Source organism: Leptonychotes weddellii, chromosome 12 (genome assembly GCF_054177405.1).
Source record: "Leptonychotes weddellii isolate Sample4059 chromosome 12, ASM5417740v2, whole genome shotgun sequence".
NCBI lineage: Eukaryota > Metazoa > Chordata > Mammalia > Carnivora > Phocidae > Leptonychotes > Leptonychotes weddellii.
In genome coordinates, this window is record NC_138380.1 from 47375351 (window position 1) to 47399596 (window position 24246).

Here is a 24246-nt window from a genome sequence, read left to right on the forward strand (position 1 = left end):
GAGAGAGAGAGATCTGAGAAAGAAAATCCTTGAGCAGATTCCCCACTGAGTAGGGAGCCCGATGCGGGGCTCGATCCCAGGACCCCGGGATCATGACCTGAGTCAAAGGCAGGCACTTAGCCGACTGAGCCACCCAGGTGCCACTACCCCCCACATTCTTTTAAATGCACAGTTAAGGGGCACCTGGCTGGCTCAGTCAGTAGGGTATGCGACTCTCCTGATTCCTGTTTTTTTTTTTTTTTTTTTTAAGATTTTATTTATTTATTCATGAGAGACAGAGAGAGAGAGGCAGAGGGAGAAGCAGGCTCCCAAAGAGCAGGGAGCCCGATGTGGGACTCGATCCCAGGACCCTGGGATCATGACCTGAGCCGAAGGCAGACGCTTAACCATCTGAGCCACCCAGGTGCCCCCTGATTCCTGGGTTTTGAGTTCGAGCCCCACATTATTGGGTAGAGATTACTTAAAACAAAACAAAACAAAATAAAATGGTTAAAGTGGCGAAGTAAATGTACAGCTAAGATCAGAGGGTGAAAAATGAGAAAACTAAGCTCTAGAATGGCAAGCACTAATGGTGCTACCCTGAGGGCTTTTGATAATATTGGAAACCTAGAAATTTATCTTACTGGCTATATGAGGGAGAGAAGATAAGGTCTTGGATTTATACAAGTAAGATGTTGGAACTGAGATCTTTGTTTAAAGCCAGATCACTTGGATTGTTATACCTTTAATGAAAAGATGAGCTAAAAAAAAAGGGGGCAAAAAACCAAACTGCCTTATGGCAAAAGACATAAATAGTAATTTGCCTATTGAAATTTCAGCTCCAGGTGAGGTAGTTTCCTTCCTTTAAGAATTTATAATGATGGCCCTGCCCCTGTGCAGGTTTGAGGTTTGAATTTACCTACTTGCAAGTCTAGGGAAACCATAAGTCAAGAAAGATTCAAAGTAGTCTTGGTTTTTTGTGCCCCAGGGCACCTGGCAAAAACAAACACCATTCTCCTTTTGAGGAGAGCAGGGAAGACCCACAGTAATATATCCCAGGCCTCCCAATATTCTTGGAAATCAAGATAAAAAAAATATAAACTCACAATCCAAAATTACAAAACACATAAGGAATTAAGCCACCAGGAATAAGTCAAAAGAAACAACAAATAGCAGCATTTGGTCTTTAAAGACTTCAGATATTGGCATCATCAAACACAAAACACAAAATAACTACATTTAAAATGTTTACAGAAATGAAAGAACTGAAAACATGAGCAAAGACCATCAAAAATGACCAGGTTGCTCTGAAAAAATGAAATATTTAGTTAATATTCAAAACTCAAAGGATAAGTTAAACAATTGATCAAAATAGAGACAGATGAAAGAAGAATTAGTGAACTGTAATATAGATTTCAACAATTATCCCAAATGCAACACAAAGAGACAAAGATGAATGAAAAGTTTAGAAATCACAAAGGAAAGACTTGCCAACATTTCTCATTAGAATTCCTGAAGCAGTGGCATTATTTGAAGAAAAATGGCTGAGGATTTTCTAAATGACGAAAAACACAGATCGCTGGATTCAGGAAACAAAACAAATACCAAGAAGGATAAACCAAAGAAATGAATGTCCATACACATTTGGTGTTAAACATCAAAAGTAAAGAAAAGCTCTTGTAAAAAGCCACAGAAAGATTCAGATTGTCTACAAAGAATGACAACTAGACTAACAGCAAGGACCAACAGTAATGATGAAGGCAGGATGAAATATCTTCAAAGTATTCGATCTAGAATTACATGCCCAGTTAACCTTTCATTTAAGAACAGCGTGGGAAAAAAAAAGACAGTTCAAGATAACTAAAACAATTTACAACAAATAGACTATAAATGTATGAACTCTGTAAAAGATGTTCTCTAGAAATATGGGAAATTATCTCAGAAGGAAGGTCTAAGATACAAGAAGAAATGGTGGGGAAAGAAACTGGCAAACATGAATAAATCTAAACACTCACTATATTTTTTAAAAATTATAAAAAAATTATCATGTCCCATTTGCAAAGTTAAAAAAAGAGAACTAAAGTACAGAACTAAACATGTAAATACATAAATTGAATTGAAGTGTCCTAAGAGGGCGCCTGGGTGGCTCAGTCGTTAAGCGTCTGCCTTCAGCTCAGGTCATGATCCCAGGGTTCTGGGATCGAGTCCCACATCAGGCTCCATGCTTGGCGGGAAGCCTGCTTCTCCCTCTCCCACTCCCCCTGCTTATGTTCCCTCTCTCACTGCCTCTCTCTCTGTCAAATAACTAAATAAAATCTTTAAAAATAAATAAAGTGTCCTAAGATCCTTGTTTTCTTCTGGAGGAGGGTAGAAATATTAATGTCTAAGGCACATATATTAAAATAGAAAGGATAACACAGAGTATGAAAGTTCTCAAACAGTAGAAGGAAAAAAATGTAGGCAAAAAAATCTCAACCCAAAAGGAGAGAAGAGAGAAGCATAGAAAAATTGAGATGAACAGAAAGTGCAAAATAAGGTATCAGAAATAATTCAAATAAGTAGTACTTACAATAAATTAAATGGAATATAATTTACCTGCTAAAAGATAATCAGAAAGAGTTTAAAAAAGAAAATTAAGCTATATGCTGTTTTGAAAAAGATCTAACTAAAACATAAGGACACAAAATGTTTGAAAAGACAGAAAAGGATGAAGATAAGCCAGGAAAACACTAACCAGATAAAAAGGCAGGTTAGTTATATAAATAGCTAATAAAACAGAAAGGCAACAATCATTATTAGGGAAAAAGTAGATCACTACATGATGATAAAAGGTTCCATTCACTAGGAAGATAACAATTTTTTTCTTTTTTTAAAGATTTTATTTATTTATTTGACAGAGACACAGCGAGAGAGGGAACACAAGCAGGGGGAGTGGGAGAGGGAGAAGCAGGCTTCCCGTGGAGCAGGGAGCCCGATGCGGGGCTCGATCCCAGGACCCTGGGATCATGACCTGAGCTGAAGGCAGACGCCTAACGACTGAGCCACCCAGGAGCCCCTGAAGATAACATTTCTAAACTCATATTGATAAGCCCTCAAAATATATAAAAGAAAAATTAATAGAATTACAGAAGAAACTGAGAAATCTACTATAGTGGGTGAATATAATACAACTTTGTCAGTAAGTGATAAATTAACTAGACCAAAAAATTAGGTCATAAAAGACACAAATGACAATTTTACAAAAATTGACAACTTTCAATAATTATTAAAGAACTAGTATCTGATCACGATGTTCCTGGACCACACTGCAATTAAGTTAAAAATCTATAACCAAAGGCTGATTTAAAATCTTACTTCTACTAAACTTACTGGTCACAAGAGAAAACATAATGGAAATTACAAAGTATTTTTAAAAGCAAGTTGCAGAAGAATACACACAGTGTACCATTTATGTAGAGTTTAGAAACATGCAAAACAATACCAGATGTTGCTTACATATACGGTAACTGTTTAAAGAACTGTATGGTAATCAAACACCATATTCAGGGCTGTTTCCTCTCAGGTGGAAGAATGGGAGCTGTCATTGGGAGGAGTACACTGGATGCTTCAGCTGTACTGATTTCTCAAGGTGCTACATAAGTTCAGGAATATCTGCATTATTTTTACACCTTTCTGTACAGCTTAAATATGCATACCAAATTTTAGAATAACAACACTATAGCAATATTTGCCAAAATCCTCAAACTCAGGAAAAAAATAATTAACTTTTATAGGTGTTTATTCAAGTTTAAGATTTAGGCAAAGTACTTTCTTAATTATAGACACATCCTACCCACTCCACTCATATCCACCTATGTACCACACACATACAGCCAACCAGTCAAAACCCAAGTCCACACCACTAGGACTACAGGTATTCCCATTAAAGTAAGGAAAAGACAAGGCTGTCATTACTCACCATTATTAGTTAATTGAACACTGTCATGAAAAAGCCATTTAATGTAATAAGGCAATGTAATAAAATAAGAGGGGAAAAGCTAAAATTATCATTATTAGCAGATAAAGGAATAAAGCCCTAGAAAAAGAGAAATCAACTGAAAAAGTTTTAAAAGGGATCAGTAATGACTAATACAAAAAAAAGATACAATTCATAATAGCAACAACAAAGATATCTAAAAAAAAAATGTTTAAGTGTAGAAGTTATAAAAAGAAAATTATAAATTGTCCAGAATATAGAATTTAAACGAGGTAACAATAATTAAAAGGTACTAGAATGAAATGGAAGAGAAACTGATTTTTGTGTATGTATAAATAAGTGGGAATTTAGTTTATGATGTTTCAAATCAGTGGGAAAAGATGAATTATTCAATAATGATACTGGGCCATCTTGCCACTTTTACAGGAAAAAAACCCCTAGATTCTTATTTATTCAAATAAATTTCAGTTGGGTATAAGGTTTAAAATTAAAAAAAAAAAAGGAGAAAAGAAGAAATCTATTAAGTGCATGAGAAGAATTTATAAAATTAAAAAAAAATCATCTTGGAATAAGGAAGATATTTCCAACTACACCCTAGAGCCAGATTCAGATTTAACAATATAAAAGAACTTGAGATTGAATGTGCCATTTTAAGACCTTTTTTCCCCCCTCTTCTCTTAAAAGCCATCCCAGACAACAAGGAAGCAAGAAACAAACACAAACTCTACCTTTGATAATAGAAGATATGAAACCCTAAAACTCAGTTAATGAAGACAGGTAGCAGATAGAATGCTAAACCAAAATGGATGTGGAAGAAGAGGCCAATGAGAAGCAAGCCAAATTATCCTGCAGAACACTGGAAAGAGTCATAATTGGAGACAGGAAGTATCCCAGAAAGTGGGGTGGCGATGAAAACAAGAGAACTGTAAAATTCTGAACCAACAACATTTGAACTGCCAGGTCTCCTACACAGTCAGGTAACCTGCCATGCCTTCTCCACTGTAGGATATATGAGGACTGGTCTTTGGAGATATTCTAGTCTCAAGGAATAACACAGAGAAGGATATGAGCCTGAAGACAAGGATTAAATGAAGGTTTACAGGATCAAAATATTCCCTACCCAGGTTTCAAATGTCTGTACCCAGCTATCTGAGAAAATATCTACAGATACTGACATTTGAGGGCTCCTCAATTAAAAAACTGTGTTACACTGATTACCCTACAGTTCAGCCCAAGAGGTGAGAAGCCCATTCACATATACAGCCTTATCTACTGGTTTTATAATAACTTAAGTCTTATAAATATAACTCACAGATGACACCAAACATTTAAGAAAAGCTTCCAATAACAACAAAAAGAGAAAAAATTCAAAGGTAATATAGACAATACAGACAAGAAAGCATGAAAGGCACTACAATGCTACTTCAGAATAAGATATTATAGCCATGAAATAAGAAATTAGAGAATAAATAAAAGCTCACAGAAATTAAAAAGAGCTGAAATAAGTGTTGATAGAAAAATTAAGGCTATCTCCCAGAAGATAGAACAAAGAGGGAAAGATGGATAACAAGAGAGACAAGAAAAGATTAGAGACTCAACTGCTGAAGAATCACAATACCAATAATAGAGAACGAAGAAATCCGTTGAAAAGATAGAAAATGCCCAACATAACTTCAAAAAAAAAAGAAAGAGGCACACCAAGTTACATTATTGTGAACTTCCAGAACATCAGGGATATGAAAAAAGATTTTATTTTTTTAAAGATTTATTTATTTGCGGGTGCCTGGGTGGCTCAGTTGGTTAAGCGACTGCCTTAGGCTCAGATCATGATCCTGGAGTCCCACAATGGAGCCCCGCATTGGGCTCCCTGCTCAGCAGGGAGTCTGCTTCTGCCCTCTGACCCTCCCCCGTTTTGTGCTCTCTCTCTCAAATAAATAAAATCTTAAATAAATATTTATTTATTTGAGAGGGAGCGCGCGTGTGCGCATGCATGTGCACACACAAGTGGGGGAGGGGCAGAGGGAGATGATCTTCAAGCAGACTCCCGGCTGAGTGCAGAGCCTGGGGCCAGGCTTGATCTCAGATCAGAGCCGGAGATCATGACCTGAGCTGAAATCAAGAGTCAGACACTTACCTGGGCCAAAACCAAGAGTCAGACACTTAACCGACTGAGCCATCCAGGAGCACCCCCAAAGATTTTAAATGCTTACAAAGAGGAATAAAAAATAAAAGGATCAGACCGACATCATATTTCTCAAAAATAACACCGGAAGCTAGTTAATAATGGAGCAATGCCTTCAAAATTCTAACTGAAAATGATTTTCAACATAATTCTATACCCCGTTTAAGAATCCTTCAATGTTTTATGATAAAATAAAGATATGAGATTCATCAGTCTCCAAATATTTACTATCATATACACTTTCTCAGGAACCTTTCAGGGGATACATTCCATTCAATAGAGAGAATTATGAAAAGGGAAGACCTGGGTTCCAGGAGACAGTGGGTCTAACTTAGGAGAGGAGTGAAAGGACATCCCAGGATGGCAGAGAAGGGAAGTCCAAGACAAGTGTGCCTTAGCATCAGAGTGCAAACAGTCCATATAGGAATATGTAGAAGGAAGGCTCTATGAAGGATGTTTCCAGGAAATAAAAGAAAAGCAACAGATTGTCTAATTGTACAATTTTATTAAGGAGCATTTTCCAGAGGGGTTGGGACGTAGCCTGCAAGTCAAGAAAAACTAAGTAAATGAAAAAATATGGCAGCTATTAGTTCCAGGCCAAAAAAAAAAAAAATGATCACAGTACACTATTTGGTTGAATAAAATAAAAAAGGAAACACCAGAAACGAAGTGCAAGAAAGCTATCACACACAAAAGAAAACAAGGCATAAGTAATTTTTACCCTCTACCACACGTGTCCCTATAAAGTAAGGGCTGGGGCTAAGTCTTCTCCAAGTAGACAGCTGACAACCCCAGTGGATTAATTATCTAAAAGAGCTAAGTCTTGAATGTTTCTCCCTGGTGCGGAGTCTGATCCGTTCTAAAGGGTTTAAGCTCAAGAGAAACTGGCTACAGGATCAGGTTATAAATGGACAGCAAGGCAACTTACTTATCACCATCTTAAGGCATTCAGGATTGTCTTGAATAAGTGGTTCAGCTTGTACCGTTTTACTTAAGAAATTCTTTGATATAAGAGGAAACCTGACTTTAGCAAGGATATCAACCATAAATGGCTGGCGATTAGGTTCATCGTATTTCAACCATCTGACAGCAGCATCATAAACCTAAGGGGGGAAAACAGCATAGTAAAGTTCTTAGAAGGCAGCAACATTTCCAATTACCTATTTACTCTCATGTTGAAGGTTGGGGGAGGATCTCATGAAGACACAACCACTTATTCCCAATATTTTATTCAGCTATTTTCTTTCATTCCCAAACACTTGCCAGTACTTCACAACAGTTTACCCACTGCTCTAATGATTCTTGTAGAGAAATATTTTTAGAACTAATTACTACTATATAATGTAATCACAGGAAGGATACTGAATTTATGATTTTTTGAAACAAAATATAACTTCTTTTCAGAAGGAGCTATGATGTACATTTCTACTGAAAGAAATCTACTGGTCAATGATAGTTTTAATACATGTTCACTCGGTACCAGGAAAACAGGCTAATTTCCTCAGGGGGCTTCCATCCCAAGAGATATGAAGGTCATCTATGATTTTATTTCAATACGATATTCCTGAATTATGAATTGATAGACTTATTCCAGAAACTTTATGATATAAAAATTCTATATTTAAAAAAATACATTAAAGGATATTTATATAAGAATTGTTTTCAAAGTAGTACTGTAGCACTCATTTATCTTTACCAAACAAGTCCAAGTTTATCAACACAATTTGATTTATAAATTATTAGGGTTTTTTTTTTTTTTTAAAGTAGGCTGCATGCCCAGGGGCCCCTGAGTGGCACCGTCAGTTAAGCATATGACTCTTGGTTGTGAGATAAAGCCCTGAGTTGGCTCTGCGTTTCGTGCAGTCTGCTTGAGATTCTCTCCCTCTGCTCTTCCTGCTCGTGCTCTCAAATAAATAAATAAATCTTTTCAAAAAAAATAAAGTAGGCTCCACGCCCAACGTGAAGCTTGAGCTCATAGCCCTGAGATCAAGAGTCCCATGAACCAGCCAAGTGCCCCACAAATCATGAGTTTAGACACACTGAAAACACACCTATTATTTCATAAACATACACATCTACCACATACATGTTTGAGCTACTTAAATTGGTTAATTTGGGGTTGGTGTTAATATGGCCTAAGTTCTGATCTCCATATGAATTAATTTTTTATGGGAACTGGCCTATTTTTTTAAAAATAAACTTTTAATTTTGGAAAAGTTTTAGATTTACAGAAAAGTTGCAAAGATAGTGCAGAGTCCTCATATACCCTGCACCCAGTTGTTAAAATGTTACATTAGCATGACACTCTTATCACAACTAATGAATCAATTATTAACTAAAGTCCATACTTTTTTTTTTTTTGTAAAGATTTTATTTATTTATTTATTTATTTATTTGACAGAGAGAGAGAGATAGTGAGAGCAGGAACACAAGCAGGGGGAGTGGGAGAGGGAGAAGCAGGCTCCCCGCTGAGCAGGGAGCCCGATGTGGGACTCCATCCCAGGACCCTGGGATCATGACCTGAGCCGAAGGCAGACGCTTAACGACTGAGCCACCCAGGCGCCCCTAAAGTCCATACTTCTAAAACATTAGTTTTTTTGTCTAATTTTTTTCTCTGTCCCATAATCCCATAAAAGATACCACATCACATTTACCCATTATGTCACCTTAGGATCTTCTAGACTATGACAGTTTCCCAGACTTTCCTTGTTTCTGATCACTTTGACAGTTTTGAGTGCTGGTCAGGTATTCTGTAAAATGTCCTTCAATTTGGGTTTGTCTGATGTTTTTCTCATGATTAGACCAGGATTACAGTTTTTTAGGAGGAAGACCACAGAGTTGCCATGCCATTCTCCTTACATTATATTAAGGGTGCATGATATCAACATGACTTATCATTCAAAATATTAACCTATAAGTAGTACTCATCAGGTTTGATGATCTGTAGGTACTGTTTGCCAGGTTTTCTTCAGACTAAAGTTACTTTTAAATTCCCTTTCCATAATGCATATAAGTCAGTTAATTTTGGTCTCAGAACTGAGGATTTTTGTTTGTTTTTTGTTTTTACCTAGTCAGGTCTTCCAGGTCCAAGTTGTCAACTTGCAGACTAATATAACTCATGACCTTGGGCCATTAAGAAGACCAGACAAAAAATGGCTCAGTGCAAATCTTTTATCTTTAGAACAAAAGTAACTCAAAGCATATGATCTTACAGTATCTCTATTAGTTTTCTATTGCTGATGTATCCAATTATCACAAATTTACTGGCTTCAAATACAGAAAAAGGTGTAGGACTGAAAAGAGGGATTAACTGAATGTCTGCATATCAAAGTGTTACTGTTAGTCCATCTAGCTCCCAAATGCCTGCACCCAGCTTACACCTCTGACAGTTTATTTGACAGTTCTGGAGGTTGAGTCCAAAATGGGTCACACTGGGTTAAAATCAATGTGTCAGCAGGGCTGCCTGAAGGCTCTAGAGGAGAAAGCATTTCCTTGCCTTTTCCAGAATCTAACAGCTGCCTGCATTCCTTGGCTTGTGGCCTCTTCCTCCATCTTCAAAGCCAGCAATCACTGGCCAAGTCTTTCTTACATTGCATCACTCTGACACTGACTCTTCTGCCTCCCTCTTCCACATTTAAGGACCCTCGTGATTACATTGGGCCCACCTGAGGTTAAAGACCTCAAAGATCTTCAACTTAACCACATCTGCAAAGTCCCACTTGCCACCATGTAAGGTAACATACTCATTGGTTCTGGGGATTAGGATGTGGACATCTTTGGAGGGGAAGCATTGTTCTTCCTACCATGGTATCCAATAGCTTTATTTCTACCAAATGGCCTCTCTCTCAAATAGAAAGCCCTTATAAGCACCCAAGATTTACTTTTCCTATGAAACAGATTTTGGAATACTCTGTTTAATGTAAAGAACAGATTCTCTCCTAATAGGATTCTTTTCCTTGTCATGTATCCAAACATGAAACATAAGAAATAAAAAAGGATAAAACGTGAGAAGACAATTTAGTCACCTGATCCTCTGCTCTCACAGTCAGTGTGTCCTGGTTGAGGAGATGTGTAACTCGCTTGACATCAAGTTGCAGAAATTCATCAGTTTTGTAAACTTCAGTAAAGTGCTGATGAATGAAGTCATCTGCAGTTGCTTTCAATTCAGGACAATCCAGACACTCTGCTAGCACACTTATACCTAAATACAGAAGAAAATAAATGAATAGAAAATAACTTCAAAAAACTCCAAACATACACTGAAGACAAGTATGACTTCAGAAATATGAGGCTGAATGAATTTCATAAATTCGGATCCTTTTCTGTTCTACTGATTTGTTTATTCTTATGCCAATAGCATACTGACTTAAGTATGGCTGATTTTGATACTTTTATTTATTTGATAGAGACACAGCAAGAGAGGGAACACAAGCAGGGGGAGTGGGAGAGGGAGAAGCAGGCTTCCCGCCGAGCAGGGAGCCCGATGCGGGGCTCGATCCCAGGACCCTGGGATCATGACCTGAGCCAAAGGCAGACGCTTAACGACTGAGCCACCCAGGCGCCCCTAGGTGGATTATACATTGTGTCTTTGCAATGTCTCCAGTGAATGATGTTTTAAAATGTAATTCTTTTTTTTTTCCTCCCTCCACCATTTGCATATCTTATGCTACTACCTTCTAACTTCCTGTTGCAGATAAATTAACATCACTCTGATTCTCTTTCTTTTCTAAGTAAACTTTTATAATAGTTATTTTTTTTAAGATTTTATTTATTTGAGAGAGAGAGTGAGAGCAAGAGAGATCAGAGAGGGACAGAAAGAGGGAGAAGGAGACTTCCAGCTGAGCAGGGAGCCCGACGTAGGGCTTGATCCCAAGACCCTGAGATCATGACCTGAGCCGAAGGTAGATGCTTAACTGACTGAGCCACCCAGGTGCCCCAGTTATCTACTGATGCAGGATAAACAACCCCAGAACTTAGTGGCTCAACCTAACAAAAATGTATTATTTCTTGGAATTCTGTGAGTCAAGTGGGTGGTTCTTTTGAACTGGGCTGGTTTAGCTAATCTCTGTAGTTAGCTGGTTGCTCAGCTGGGGACTGGATGGTCTAGATTGGCCTCATTTACTTATCTAGTAACAAGTAAGCTGGTTGGTACAGACATCAGCTAGTACAGCTCATCTGTGCCCCAAATGGTCTCTAATCTTTTCATGATGGCAGAAGAGTCCCCAGCAGCAAAGAAGGGCAAGCCCCAATGCACAATCATTTTTAAGCCTTTGCTCATGTCACATTTGCCAATGTCCCACGGGCTAAAGCATACTACATGGCCAAGTCTAGACTACACAGGGAAAAGACTCTCTACCTCTTGATGGAAAGCTACAAAGTCACATATATAAAGGCTTATGCATATAGGGACGGAAAGAATTTGTGGCCAATTTCTGGCTAACCTACCATACTCTTTCTCTCTAAAAGCTTATAAATTCTTTTTATATTGATTTTTTTTTTAAAAATATGGTAAAACACATGCAACATAAAACTTACCATTAGTGACATTTAGTTTATTCACCATGTTGTACCACCGTCACCACTATCTAGTGCCAGAGCATTTTTAACACCCCAAACAGAAGTTCTCTCTTGATTTTGGAGGCAAAAAATATCACTAGGATACATCGAGGAGAGGAATATCTTTTTTTTTTTTTTTAAAGATTTTATTTATTTATTTGAGAGAGAGAATGAGATAGAGAGAGCATGAGAGTGGGGAGGGTCAGAGGGAGAAGCAGACTCCCCGCTGAGCAGGGAGCCCGATGCGGGACTCGATCCCGGGACTCCAGGATCATGACCTGAACCGAAGGCAGTCGCTTAACCAACTGAGCCACCCAGGCACCCATATCTTTTTTTTTTTTTAAAGATTTTATTTATTTATTTGACAGAGAGAGACACACAGTGAAATAGGGAACACAAGCAGGGGGAGTGGGAGAAGCAGGCCTCTCACGGAGCAGGGAGCCTGATGCGGGGCTCTATCCCAGAACCCTGGGATCATGACCTGAGCCGAAGGCAGATGCTTAACGACTGAGCCACCTGGGTGCCCCTAGGAGAGGAATATCTTACTTCATCAGGTCTGGTACTTAGTTTAGTGTGAAAGGTAAAGTCTTTTTAAGCTCAAATAAGTTTTTCTTTTATTACTTCTTTGATACTGCTTTTCCTCTATCTGTTCCTTCTGGACTTCCTACCTCATATCAGTGTCCCTTTATCTTCCTTCCATGTCTTTTATGTTTTCACTAATGATTTCCATTTCTTTGCATTTCTGTTTTGTTATCATAAGGCAGTTTTCTCTGTTTGATCTTCTTTAGTTTGATTTTTAGGAATATCCATTCTATTTTTCAATTCAATTGCATTTCATGGAAAATCACAGCTTCCCCCCACCCCTTCATATGCATCCTTTCTATTTTAAGTTCTCCACTTCTTACATTAAATTTGTCTACAGGAAACATTCATTTTGGCTGTTTAGCTTGATATTCTGTCCTCCAAACTACTGGGGGGACTACTTTAATCTAGTACAATCTTTGCCCAATTCCATTAGGTGCCATGAGTTCCTTTAGTATTCATGGAAATCAGCTTGTTGGGGTCTTCTGGGCAGCAGAGAATGACAAGTGGTAAAAACAAAGACAGAGTTCTCTGATCAGCTCACAGGGAGAGCCATACTCAGGGCTAAATAGAAACAGGCTGAAGTAGTTCCCTTGGGTTCTGACAGTATACTTGGCTCAACTGGGTGGGCCACTATATTTGCCCCAGGATTAGCCAGAGAACCAGGCTCCCTTCTAGGCTGCTATGCTGTCCTTCCTCTCAGCTTTGAAAACAATGATGACAGAAGGCATCCAGAAGTAAAACTCCTAAACGGTCTCCTCAGAAGCCCAAAGCCTAAGATGTGGTTAGCACAAACTTGCTCCAGGTTCCACAGTATGCTTTGTACCACCATATCCACTCCCTACTCTGGCTGGTTTTTAGTTGAATCACCTGGTTGGAAATTTAGAGCAGTAGGGAGTTAGGGAAAAATACTTAAGTCATCATCTTCCAAAAACCTCTGAATTCCCTTTTTACAATAAATTTTGTGAGAATATTTATGTAAGGAGAAATAAGTAAAATCTCAGGAACATTAATCTTATTGATGAATGGAGCCCCAAACTACGGCCCAGAGAAACAGACTCATTCCAGAATGTCTCTGTTGCACAGGTGAGATTAAAATCTTTTTATGTACATGGTCTGGTCTTTTTAAAGAATGTATTTATTTATTTACTTGAGAGAAAGAGAGAATTGCACGAGTGGGGAGAGGAACAGAGGGAGAGGGACAAGCAGACTCTGTGCTGAGTGTGGAGCCCAACACGGGGCTCGATCTCAAGACCCCGAGATCATGACCTGAGCTGAAATGAAGTTGGATGCTTAACTGACTGAGCCACCCAGGTGCCCCCTACAGCAGTCCCTTAATTAGTATCTTAATTTATAGTCTAGGATTTTTAAGTCTTCTAGTATACAATAGCTAGCATATCTGACAATGTGGAGAGGCAACATGGTGTAGAAGTTAAGAACAAGATTATTTTAATTCCAACCTCAGCACCTCCATATACTAACTATAAGACCTCAGGCAATATATACAACCTGTTTTCTCATTCAAGACAGACTTCAGCAATCTTAAGTGCTTCAATGGTGAACATTCATACTTATGATATTATATATCACACCACCACCAGATGCAATCCTTACTCTCCATTCCAGATTCATTAAAACTCATTAAAGTTATTTTATATTTTAGAAAATGTTAATACAGTATTTAATGGGCTTCTTGCTGTGCAGGTTAATAGGCACCTCCCTAAGTGTCTCTTAAAATGCATTTTAAGTGTATTTTCTAGTGGACAATGTCTTTAAAATTAAATGAGGATACTTATAACCATACTTTTTAAAATTAAAATACACATTAAAGTTTGTTTTTGTTTTTATTTTAAGTTACGAATCTGATTTCTTACCAAGACAATTTGAAGCATCAACTTGTTCTTTCAAAAAATCAACACACATTTTCTTCACAGGTTCAATCTGGTACTGGTTTGCTGCATCTAACAAAGACTGAACATTGTTGCTATTCACAGAAATTCTGCAAAGAAGTTAAAGTGAATATTAATTTCCTACAATTTTTTATTATTTAAATAATGCTATTGTAAAATGTATCCTACTAGCCCCTGAAATTAGACAGAAAATTAAAACTTTTCAGTCCTTGCATCAGTATGGTGTAGGTTCCTCAAACTTCCCCATCCTTGTAGTTTTTCATGTTGAAGAATTCGGAGGACATCAATTTGTCACCACAATACTCTGCCATGGTAGATCCCAACCTTTCTTCTCTACAACAGAAATGATCCTCCTTAACTTACCTAGCAGTATAAGCAAATTCCACAAGTTGTTCGATAATGTCAGGTTCAGCATCTTTGAGTTCAACTTCAAAGGACTTTGATTCAAGCATGTTAGCTAAAATGAAGAGCAGAAATATAAATGGCATGAGTACTATTACCAGTTTAACTGAGGACCAGATCATTCCAGGCCATGTTAAATATGGAAAAGAATAACAGGACAGAGATCTCTGTGGAAAAAAAATACCCAGAAAGCCCAATATTCCTATAATAAATGCAAATTATTTCTCCATACTTGAGATGTGTCTTAAATTAAAATAAGCTAAGAAATTAGTTAATTAGTAAATTTCTTTAAAAAAAAAAAAAAGGCCAGGGCGCCTGGGTGGCTCAGTTGGTTAAGCGACTGCCTTCGGCTCAGGTCATGATCCTGGAGTCCCAGGATCGAGTCCCGCATCGGGCTCCCTGCTCGGCAGGGAGTCTGCTTCTCCCTCTGACCCTCCTCCCTCTCATGCTCTCTGTCTCTCATTCACTCTCTCTCTCAAATAAATAAAATCTTTAAAAAAAAAAAAAATAAATAAATAAATAAAAAAAGGCCAAGTAAACATATACATAAAAATAGATTCAGTATTTCCCCAAGTCCTAAAATAATTTGGTAGCACTCTTCTAAATTGCTATGAGCAAAACTACATCTGATGTAGCTGGCAAACATCTACAAGAATAATGACAATTATATATACAGTAAGTTATAGCTAGCAAAGCTCATTCCTTACCAAAAACCTCATAGGTAGCCAGAGCACCAAAGAGAAAGCTTGAGGCAGATGTATTACATAACCTGATCAAGCTCATAAAACAGTACTAAGCAAAGGAACCAGGACTTGGACCCAGTTCTCAACTCTAAATCTGAGTTTTTTCTAGTATGATATGCTATATTTCATATTTCATTTTTATTTAGTTTAACTTGCTAGATAAATTATCCTAACATTTATTTTCTTCTTTGCCTTTCCATCTAAGGTTAAGAAGAAAATTGGGCATTCAAGTAGAAACTGTATCTTCATCCATAAAAGTCTTGGGCCTGTACGGCTAATGAAAGGACATTTTTCTTTTGCTCAATCCTCATCATAACCACTTTTCAATCTCTTCATTGTTTTATGGCCTTAATTTCTTAAGTGCTTTAAAAACTAGGAAGATATTTTCATTTAGACTCTACCTCATTCTCACGGAAAAAATATTATGTTTTACTTTAAGATACTTACTTGTGAACATTAAGTTAAAAAAATGACTGGCTGCTGCAAGGACAACTCGATGAGCAGGTATCTTTCTTTCCTGGACCATAAGGATCACATCACACAGTGTTTTCTAGTCAAGAGAGAAATAAATGAAATTAAAAGGGGCTCACTGGTCCGGCTTAGCAAACATACAAAACCGGTCCTTGACAAATGCTTTATCTCTATTTTCTATTCAAATCCAGTCTTTGTCCAGCACAGAATTTGTTCATCAGACACATTTAGAAAGGACTTATAGAGTTGCTATCATGATTTGCTGTATCAAAATGTGGTACTGAGCTTCCCAGCAGTAAAAACAGGGGAAAAAAGAAAAGATCTTTATAATCAGAAAAGTAGTCTACTTATCCTTTAGGGAAACCAATTTTTTTTCTGACACAAATTCAAGGTATTTCTCATGGTGAGATTTTATGGGAACATTAAATGAAATAAGAGCAATGTCCTTGATGGTTTTTCAAACATAGCAATCTGGGTTTTTAAAAAATTATCTATTCTTGATAAGTTCCAAAGTGCACACTGTATTTCCCAAGAAAGTAGCTTACACAGATCTAACTTGAAACAAAAACAATTCAGAATAGAGTGGACAAACCAAATGACTATTCAGCACTCTTTCCTTAGTAACACTTCTCTCAAATGTATGTCTGATAGGAGCTGGATAGCAATCACTTTTAAATTGTGATTTCTGACCAAGGCCAAAATGGTGTCACCCTAGGTTCCTAAAAGAAGGCAGAGTTAAATACTTACAATGCTGACGAAATGAAATATTAATGAAAAAATTTAAGGTTTACTGGAACGCTTAAAGATGAATTTCAAGGAGAAAGAATACCTTTTTTGTCAAACAGAATTTCAATTTCTTAATGAAGTTAAAGATATAATGTACAGGTTAGTCTCAGAGAAAATCTGCAGCTTGTGGTATGTTAGGCACTCTTTTAGCACTGGGAATATGAGGCAAATAATAGTTTCAGAGTAAAAAAAATCTATCACAAATCTAAATATTGGCTTAGTAGCTCAGACGATATGGCATTTTGTAAATTTTAAGTATTTACTAAAACTATTAATACAGGGCACCTGGGTGGCTCAGTCAGTTAAGCATCTGCCTTTGGCTCAGGTCATGATCTCAGGGTCCTGGGATTGAGTCCCCTGTTGGGCTCTCTGCTCAGCAGGGAGTCTGCTTCTCCCTCTCCCCCTCCCTCCTGCTTGTGCTCTCACTCCCTCTCTCAAATAAATAAATAAAATCCTTAAAAAAATAAAACTACTAATACAATTTTGGATAGGTAAGTCACTATATTCTACTTTATTACTCCACGAATAAAAATCCAAGTGAGATGGTACTGCTCAGTACAAGAAAGGAAATGGGCTTTATTTTTATTTTATAGTGGGCTAAAAGATGAACAAAATTTCATTTTAACAGCCATGTGAAGATTTTTTTGGTAAGGCCTATGGACTACTGCTTAGAATTACATGCAGATTACTTATAGTTAAAGCCATTGTTATCCCAATAGTGTCTTGAATTTTTAAATTTTTATTTCCTTTGATTTGGTGGGGGAGGTACAGAGTAGGCATAGTTCTTAGGTGATTTTGCCACATACCATACCAAAAATACCAGGTAGCAAAACCAGGTCAACTATTTGGTTACCACCAAAAGAAGCTGATCTAGTTGCTCCAGAGAAAGAAAGAAAAAGGCAGAAAGAAGGAAGGGAGGAAGAAAAAGAATTCGGACAGAAGAACAAGCAAGTCAGATAAGGGAGGGGTTCTATGGCTGCTGACAGAAAGTTCCAGAAGATGTACAACTGTACTGAAATGCAGCGAAAAACCTTTCCAAAATATACACTCAGCAATAGGGATTTTTAATGCCATGAATTTATAGGCACTTTAGGAAGTTAAAGAAATCAGACAGATCTCTGCACAGCAATTTAGTCTTCTCTAAGAATAATCTCCAGCTGGATATTAATGTTATGGAAGGAATGGGAGGAACCTTTTGTATCCAAATGGTACATGTGACTGTACTACACTAGCTTAACAGGTTTCAACAGGAGATGGGACTGACTTAAAGAGAGAGGCTCTGCTCAGGAAGAGTGTATCTGCAGATAGAAAATGGGAAGAGAGAGAGATCTGGGTTACACTGGAGAATATGAAAGGTAACAAGTCCTATGTGAATTGAAGAGAAACTTAAACAAAACTACCTTCTGAACAATACAGGTTTACTGGGTAAAACAAGAAAAAAAAAACCCTGGCAACTTCTGTTTATATCCCCCCATATTTGTTATATCTTTATATTTATTATTTTCAGCTTTTGAATTTTTAGTCTCTTAGATATTCCATAGATTTGTGTGACTTAATCTGAAAATCTCACCATCTAAAATTACTTTTAGTAGGATTTAGATCCTTCATATTTATTATTGATAACTTATGTTTCCTCCTCCATAGGCCATCTTCTTTTACACAATTTATTATGCTTCCTTGCTGTCTTCTTTTTTAACTACCAGGTGGTATTTTAGTCACATTTTCTTTGCACTTTTGCACTTTTTTCTTCTTTTAGGGACTTACTTACAGATCTGTCAAATATTTGCAAAGTGAATTCAGCAGGGTTATTACTCAAATATTGTTCTAGGAATGCAAGGAGGCTTCAAGAACAATAATTCTTTAATATAATCAGCATATTCACAGGTTAAAAGAGAAAAACTTCAATAGATGGCAAAATTAAAAATTCATTTCCTTTTATACTCTTTCATAAAGAAAATGATGTATCTGTATGCTGAAGGTGTTTTGACTCAAAAGCAAACATCACATTTAATAGTGACACAAAAGAAGCCTTCTCATTTAAGTTTGAGAAGAGACACATAACGCTGTCACTACTATTATTCAATTATTGAATAATCTGAAATCTGAAAATTTTAGCCAAATTGAAAATTGCCTCTGCCTCGGCCCCTTTGGCCAACTTACCAGTCTCTAAGTTTAGCAAGCATCTTTAGCCCTCCTGATTAACTAAGCCTTTCTTTGTATGGGAACCAAACTCTCTCGCACAACCTCCCCCCCCAGCCCGGGGCACCAATACACAACTTTCAAGCACGGCTATAATGTCTGTAGCTGGTACCATTGAGTCTGCACGCAATCAAGAAGTGTTATAGACCACTGTGCTCCCCTTTACTGATTAACTGCCCTAAAGTTCCTTTAAAAATCTTTGGGCCAGGCAAAAACCTTAGAGTTGGTTTTTAAACAAAAGTCTGCCTTCTTCCCAGGTGGCCCGCCTCCTGAATAAAGCTCATATTCCTTTCCAATCAAAATTCGTCTCTTAAGTACTGGCTTTTTGAGCAATGAGCAGCTGACTTGGGTTTTTAGGTAACAAAATCAGTAAGAAAATAAATAAACTTAATACTTACAGAACTAAATAAAAAGTCAGTAAGATGGCTAGACAGAAATAAGATGAATATGAAAAAGCAATTAGCTAACCTATATGTGAGCAGTAAGCCACAAAGAAACACAAATGAGGAAAAAATAAAAAAACCAACAACCTCGCATAGCAGCAACAAAATAATTAAATGTTGAGAAATAAACTTAAGAAATGTGAGGGATCTACATTAAATAGGAATTTAATATAGATAAAGATACTATTTCAAAAATGTGGTAAGAAGCTGGAGTACCCTCAATGTTTAGGGCAGTGAAACTATTTCCTATGATACTGTAACAGGATACATGTATAGTATACATCTGTCAACATCCACAGAATGTACAACACAGAGAATAAACCCTAATGTAAACTATGGTTAATAACAATGTAACAATATTGGCTCATCAATTTTAACAAATGTATCATACTTGTGTTAGCAAGATGTTAATGTAGGGGAAACTGGGAGGGGGAGAGGGAAAATGGAAACTCTGTACTTTCTGTTCAATTTTTTGGTAAACCTAAAACTACTTTAAAAAGCAAAGTCTATTAATTTAAAAAATGTGATGAGAGAATGGATAACTGAAAAAATAGTATTAGTATAACTAATTCCCCATTGAGGGGAAACATTAGATTTCTCTTTCATACCATAGTGTTTCTTCTATGGGGCAAGTTAAGTACTGGGAAGGAAGGTTCAGTCCTTTTCTCCCCTGTCACTTGTGGAAGAGGTTCTATAGGATGAGCAAGAATAAAGTAGAGGTCACTGACCACACATTGCCAGGCCTTCTGGTTCACTTTCTTCTATAAGTCTGCCCCAAAATGGAACATAACTCATCTCAAATGTTGGGAACCAAGAGTGGAAGAGAGCTGCTGAAATCCGTATGCAGAGACATTCAATGCACTGCAGACAGAAACTTAGGTGATGCTTTAGTGCCTATAATTATTACGAACTTCTGCAGGAACAGTCCTTTGGTTAGGAAAGATTTCACTTCAAAACAGGCAAGAGGGCGCCTGGGTGGCTCAGTTGGTTAAGCGACTGCCTTCGGCTCAGGTCATGATCCTGGAGTCCCTGGATCGAGTCCCGCATCGGGCTCCCTGCTCAGCGGGGAGTCTGCTTCTCCCTCTGACCCTCTTCCCTCTCATGCTCTCTCTCTCAAATAAATAAATAAAATCTTTAAAAAAAAACAAAAAACAGGCAAGAATTTCAGGCAAGTGTTGGCAGAATGACCTTCTGCTCTCTTTACGTGTTTGCCAGGTAGGACTGCAAAAGGCAGTAGGCTCCACGTAAGCTCCACAGCACTGTGCGAGGCTCTAACTTTTAACAATATGTGCTGGTATTACTAAGGCATGCAATCAGCTAATTCTATTCCCAAATTCTATCCTTCATCGTATCCCAAGAAGAGGACTGAGGAATGACTAACCTTCGGATTTATGTAGCTTGTCAACAAGGTTCTGCAATCAGTCCCGCCCAGCGTGATTTCAAGTTGGCCCTGGGTATAAATCCCTGAGTAGACTGTAGATTCAACTATAGTTGGGTGGTGGATTTAAATCACTGAAAAGATAAAGGGAAATGAAGCCCTTATTATATGGGGGTAAATCATCTTCTTGGATTGAGATACTAGAAAAGCCTCAACAAAGCCATAATAAACTCAAAAGCTAAGAGAAAAATTAAGAAGGCCTTAGGAATCTTATTTGCTCAGAAAAGCAAGAAAAATAGCACTGGATTTAAACACACATAATCACAATAAGGCAAGTGGGAAAGTAAAAGAAAAACAAAGTTAGACACCCAGATTAACAGAGGAAAAGCAGATTTCTTCCTTAAGGGAAACATGACAAGTTAGGTCAAACAGCTTTAAAAGGCAGAGGAAATACAGTTTGATATAACTGCTCTTTAAAAGATGAGGCTAGGGGGAAAAAAAAGTTATTTTTGCTGTTATTTATTCAAGTAAGGTGATATAAGCCAAAGAGATATACGGAAGAAGAAAAGTAAAATTCAGCAGTAGTCTAAAACAGTTCTCAGAAAAAGCCTGGATCGAAGAAATTTTTGTTAAGAGCTCTCTTAAAGCTAAAGAAATCAAACACGTAATTAGAGGACTATACTTAAAGACTGAGACAGTTGTAACAGGTGATTACATTAAATTCAGATTTGGAAAGTTTTGGAAAAGGAAGATCAGCAATAAAATAGTTCATCCATTATGTAATTTGCAATGTGATATGGGTGGAAAGACAGGAATTCTACATACTATAGTAGAACATATCTGGGAAGTCTGTGGAAAAAAGACTCTAAGGGAGAGTACTAGGTTACATTAAAGGGAAGCCAAATAACCCAGACATAATCCAAGCCTAAATTAGATGCTGAACCTGTCCATAGCTGTAATTACTTTACTGAGGGTGGTGAAGATTGGCAGCAGCTGAACCAATCCTGAACACATGGACCTCTTCATTTCCACTGACGGTGTCTATAAGAAAGGCACTAACGGAAGAAGCAGCAAAACAAACATTTGGGCCCAAAATCAAAAGGAAAGGAAAAGTAAGAAAGGTATTCTTATCTAAACAGTGTTCGCTCTATACTATGTAGGAAGAAAAGGATTCAACTTGACAGGTTAACAACTCCGCTGGGGATGCCTGAAAGGAACAAACAGACAACAGAGTCATAGCCTATTTTGACACATACAGGTAACAAAAAGGAGTATGTCTGCTACCACTGAGTTTCCAAAGCCTGGAAGACTCAAATAATGAGGAATGGCAAGGTTTTGAGGAGCACACTGTCAAGGCCATGTTGGTCCCTATGCGACCAACAGGCTTTAGAGGAATCAAAGGTCATTCTCCAGCTGAGATAAATGGAAAGGAAAAAAGACCCCTCCAAGAGATAGGATTAGTAGTAGAAACAAGGAATTTCACAGCAGGATAGGATCATAATGGGGACATGGGGTACAGAACAACTAGTTGGATCAGAACTGTAGAGAATGCAAGGCCACAAACTGCTCTGCACGACTGCCTGCTACAAATGTGGATCATTCTTCTCTCAAAATACTTCGTCACTACACAGAACTCAACTGCCAACAACATAAGGTTCAAAAGAGAAATAAAAATTAAGATTTAAGTGTGCAGGACAGACAACAGGGAAAAAAGGGAGACTCTAGAAGACCTGGCAGCTGGGTAAATCCCCCTGGCAAATTTTTCCAAGAGCAAGGTATCCTGTCAGTGAAGCACTATTACACATAGATGAAATTCCTTCCCTATTCGGTAAAGTGTCCTATTATCCTCTTGATAAGTGATTCCTCTCACCTGAGTTTAGAGTCTGCAAATTACAGACCGCCAACACAGACGGGCAACCTGTGCAAGCAAAAAGCCCAGCCATCCTTATGTTTTCTTTGAAGATTCTCTGTTCCCTAGCAACTGAAGTTTCTGTTGTTTTAGTCTGGGAACAATAAGGTGGGTTAGGACTTTATCGTGAGGTGTCAACATCTGCACTATTTATTGTAGAGATGGGAGATTTGCTTGTATCTTTTCAGGTTTCTGGGGGCGGAGATGATGCTGTGCTAAGGTGCTAGGGCCCTTCAACACTCTGAAAACACGTGGCACCAACTACCTTGAAATTGGAGAAATTCACCTTTGGAGTTGCTAAACTAACTATATTCCAATGGAAGATAGACCAGGCTGCAGCTGCTGAAGAAAGCTTCCCAGAATCTACCCAAACACTTAAGCAAATGCTTTCTGGCTGAGACTGAGCAGTGTAAGAAACCAGGGAGAGCACATATTTGGAACGGCCTTTAATTTTAACTCACAGGAAGATCACAGATGTGGGAATTTAACAATGAAGGGGTTCATAAGAGTCAAATTTAGCGGATTTTACATTGCTAGTACGGAATTAGATGGAGTGTTTTAAGCTGTTATTTGGTTGTTCACTGCAGATAATCTGGAGAGCTAAGAATGAAATTTTGGTCGAGAAAAATTTGAGATGGGAAATAGAAGTGAATTTCCAGTCTGGAGTTAATAGATTACCCATTTAAAAGCTTTCTGGAGTAAAAAAATTAAATAACCTTTCTAAGTGGGTCTACAGAGGATACACAGAAGAACAGTTATTGTAGAGGATGCCTTTAAGATAGAACAAAATGCTCCCTGTGCAGGTAAAACAACAACAACAAAAACCAAACAGAAAACCTTAAAAAAAACAAACAAACTTGGAAATAAATTCTTATTTACTCGGTCCAGTTAGTGTCTGTTGGGAGTTGGGATAGGGCTTTGGTTCCTGGCCTACTATTCAGCCCTCTGAGATTCTCATCAGGGAGTTTACATAAAGATTAATAGCCAAGCGAGACATAATAAAACACACTACTGGGGCGCCTGAGTGGCTCCGTTGGTTAAGCATCTGCCTTCAGCTCAGGTCATGATCCCTGGGGCTCAGCAGGGAGCCTGCTTCTCCCTCAGCCCCTTCCCTGGGCTCATGTGTATGTACTCTCTCTCTCAAATAAAGAAAATCTTTTAAAAATTATATATATTAAAAAAACACACTATTGATAAATCTGTGAGTACCTGGTAATCCCCATCTACTCACACCCGTATACCCCAATAATCTAAATTTTGGAATTTGCATATTCATATGTCCTGTAGTGGGGAATAAAAGACGGCGGGGCCCAAATCCAGCTTATAGAGTCCACCATAAGACATACCTTACCTATTCTCCTTAGCTGATGGAGATCTTAAGTAGATGTGAATCTCAAAAGAATAATCACACCATTAATAAAACAGCAGAGTCTTAACTTCTAGCTTCATTAGATTACAACTTCTCTCTCATTGGGCAAAACTTGTAGGAGAGAGAGATGAGCTCAATATACCTCATTTCCTTTCCTTTGGGTGAGGTGAAGGTCAGACATGTTTTCCCAGCCCCTTTACCCTCTGTTCCCCACACCACATACAGAGACAAACTTACACACATATATAAGTGTGTGTGTGTGTGTGTGTATTCATTCTCCTCCTTTCAGGGAAAAGCCTTATAACAGTGGTTTTCAAACTTTTTAAGCAGCAGAATCCATTATTTATTTATTTATTTTTTT

At 37.7% G+C, this 24246-nt stretch overlaps 1 protein-coding gene across 3 annotated transcripts in view; it reads right to left on the reverse strand.

Annotated features, from left to right (window-relative positions):
• Nucleotides 1–21542, reverse strand: part of LOC102733926 (kelch-like protein 7) — a 31703-nt gene extending 10161 nt beyond the window's left edge. The window contains exons 1-6 of one of the 3 annotated variants that reach the window (XM_081800411.1): nucleotides 20611–21542; nucleotides 15778–15880; nucleotides 14549–14642; nucleotides 14150–14274; nucleotides 10163–10338; nucleotides 7066–7240 (exon numbers count right to left, since the gene is read on the reverse strand). In XM_081800411.1, the coding sequence (XP_081656537.1) occupies nucleotides 7066–7240; nucleotides 10163–10338; nucleotides 14150–14274; nucleotides 14549–14642; nucleotides 15778–15856 (649 nt within the window). In that variant the 5' untranslated portion in view covers nucleotides 15857–15880; nucleotides 20611–21542. The remainder of the gene's footprint in view (nucleotides 1–7065; nucleotides 7241–10162; nucleotides 10339–14149; nucleotides 14275–14548; nucleotides 14643–15777; nucleotides 15881–20610) is intronic. The other 2 variants (XM_081800412.1, XM_081800413.1) reach the window with 2 other exon arrangements.
• Between the last annotated feature and the right edge of the window lie 2704 nt (nucleotides 21543–24246).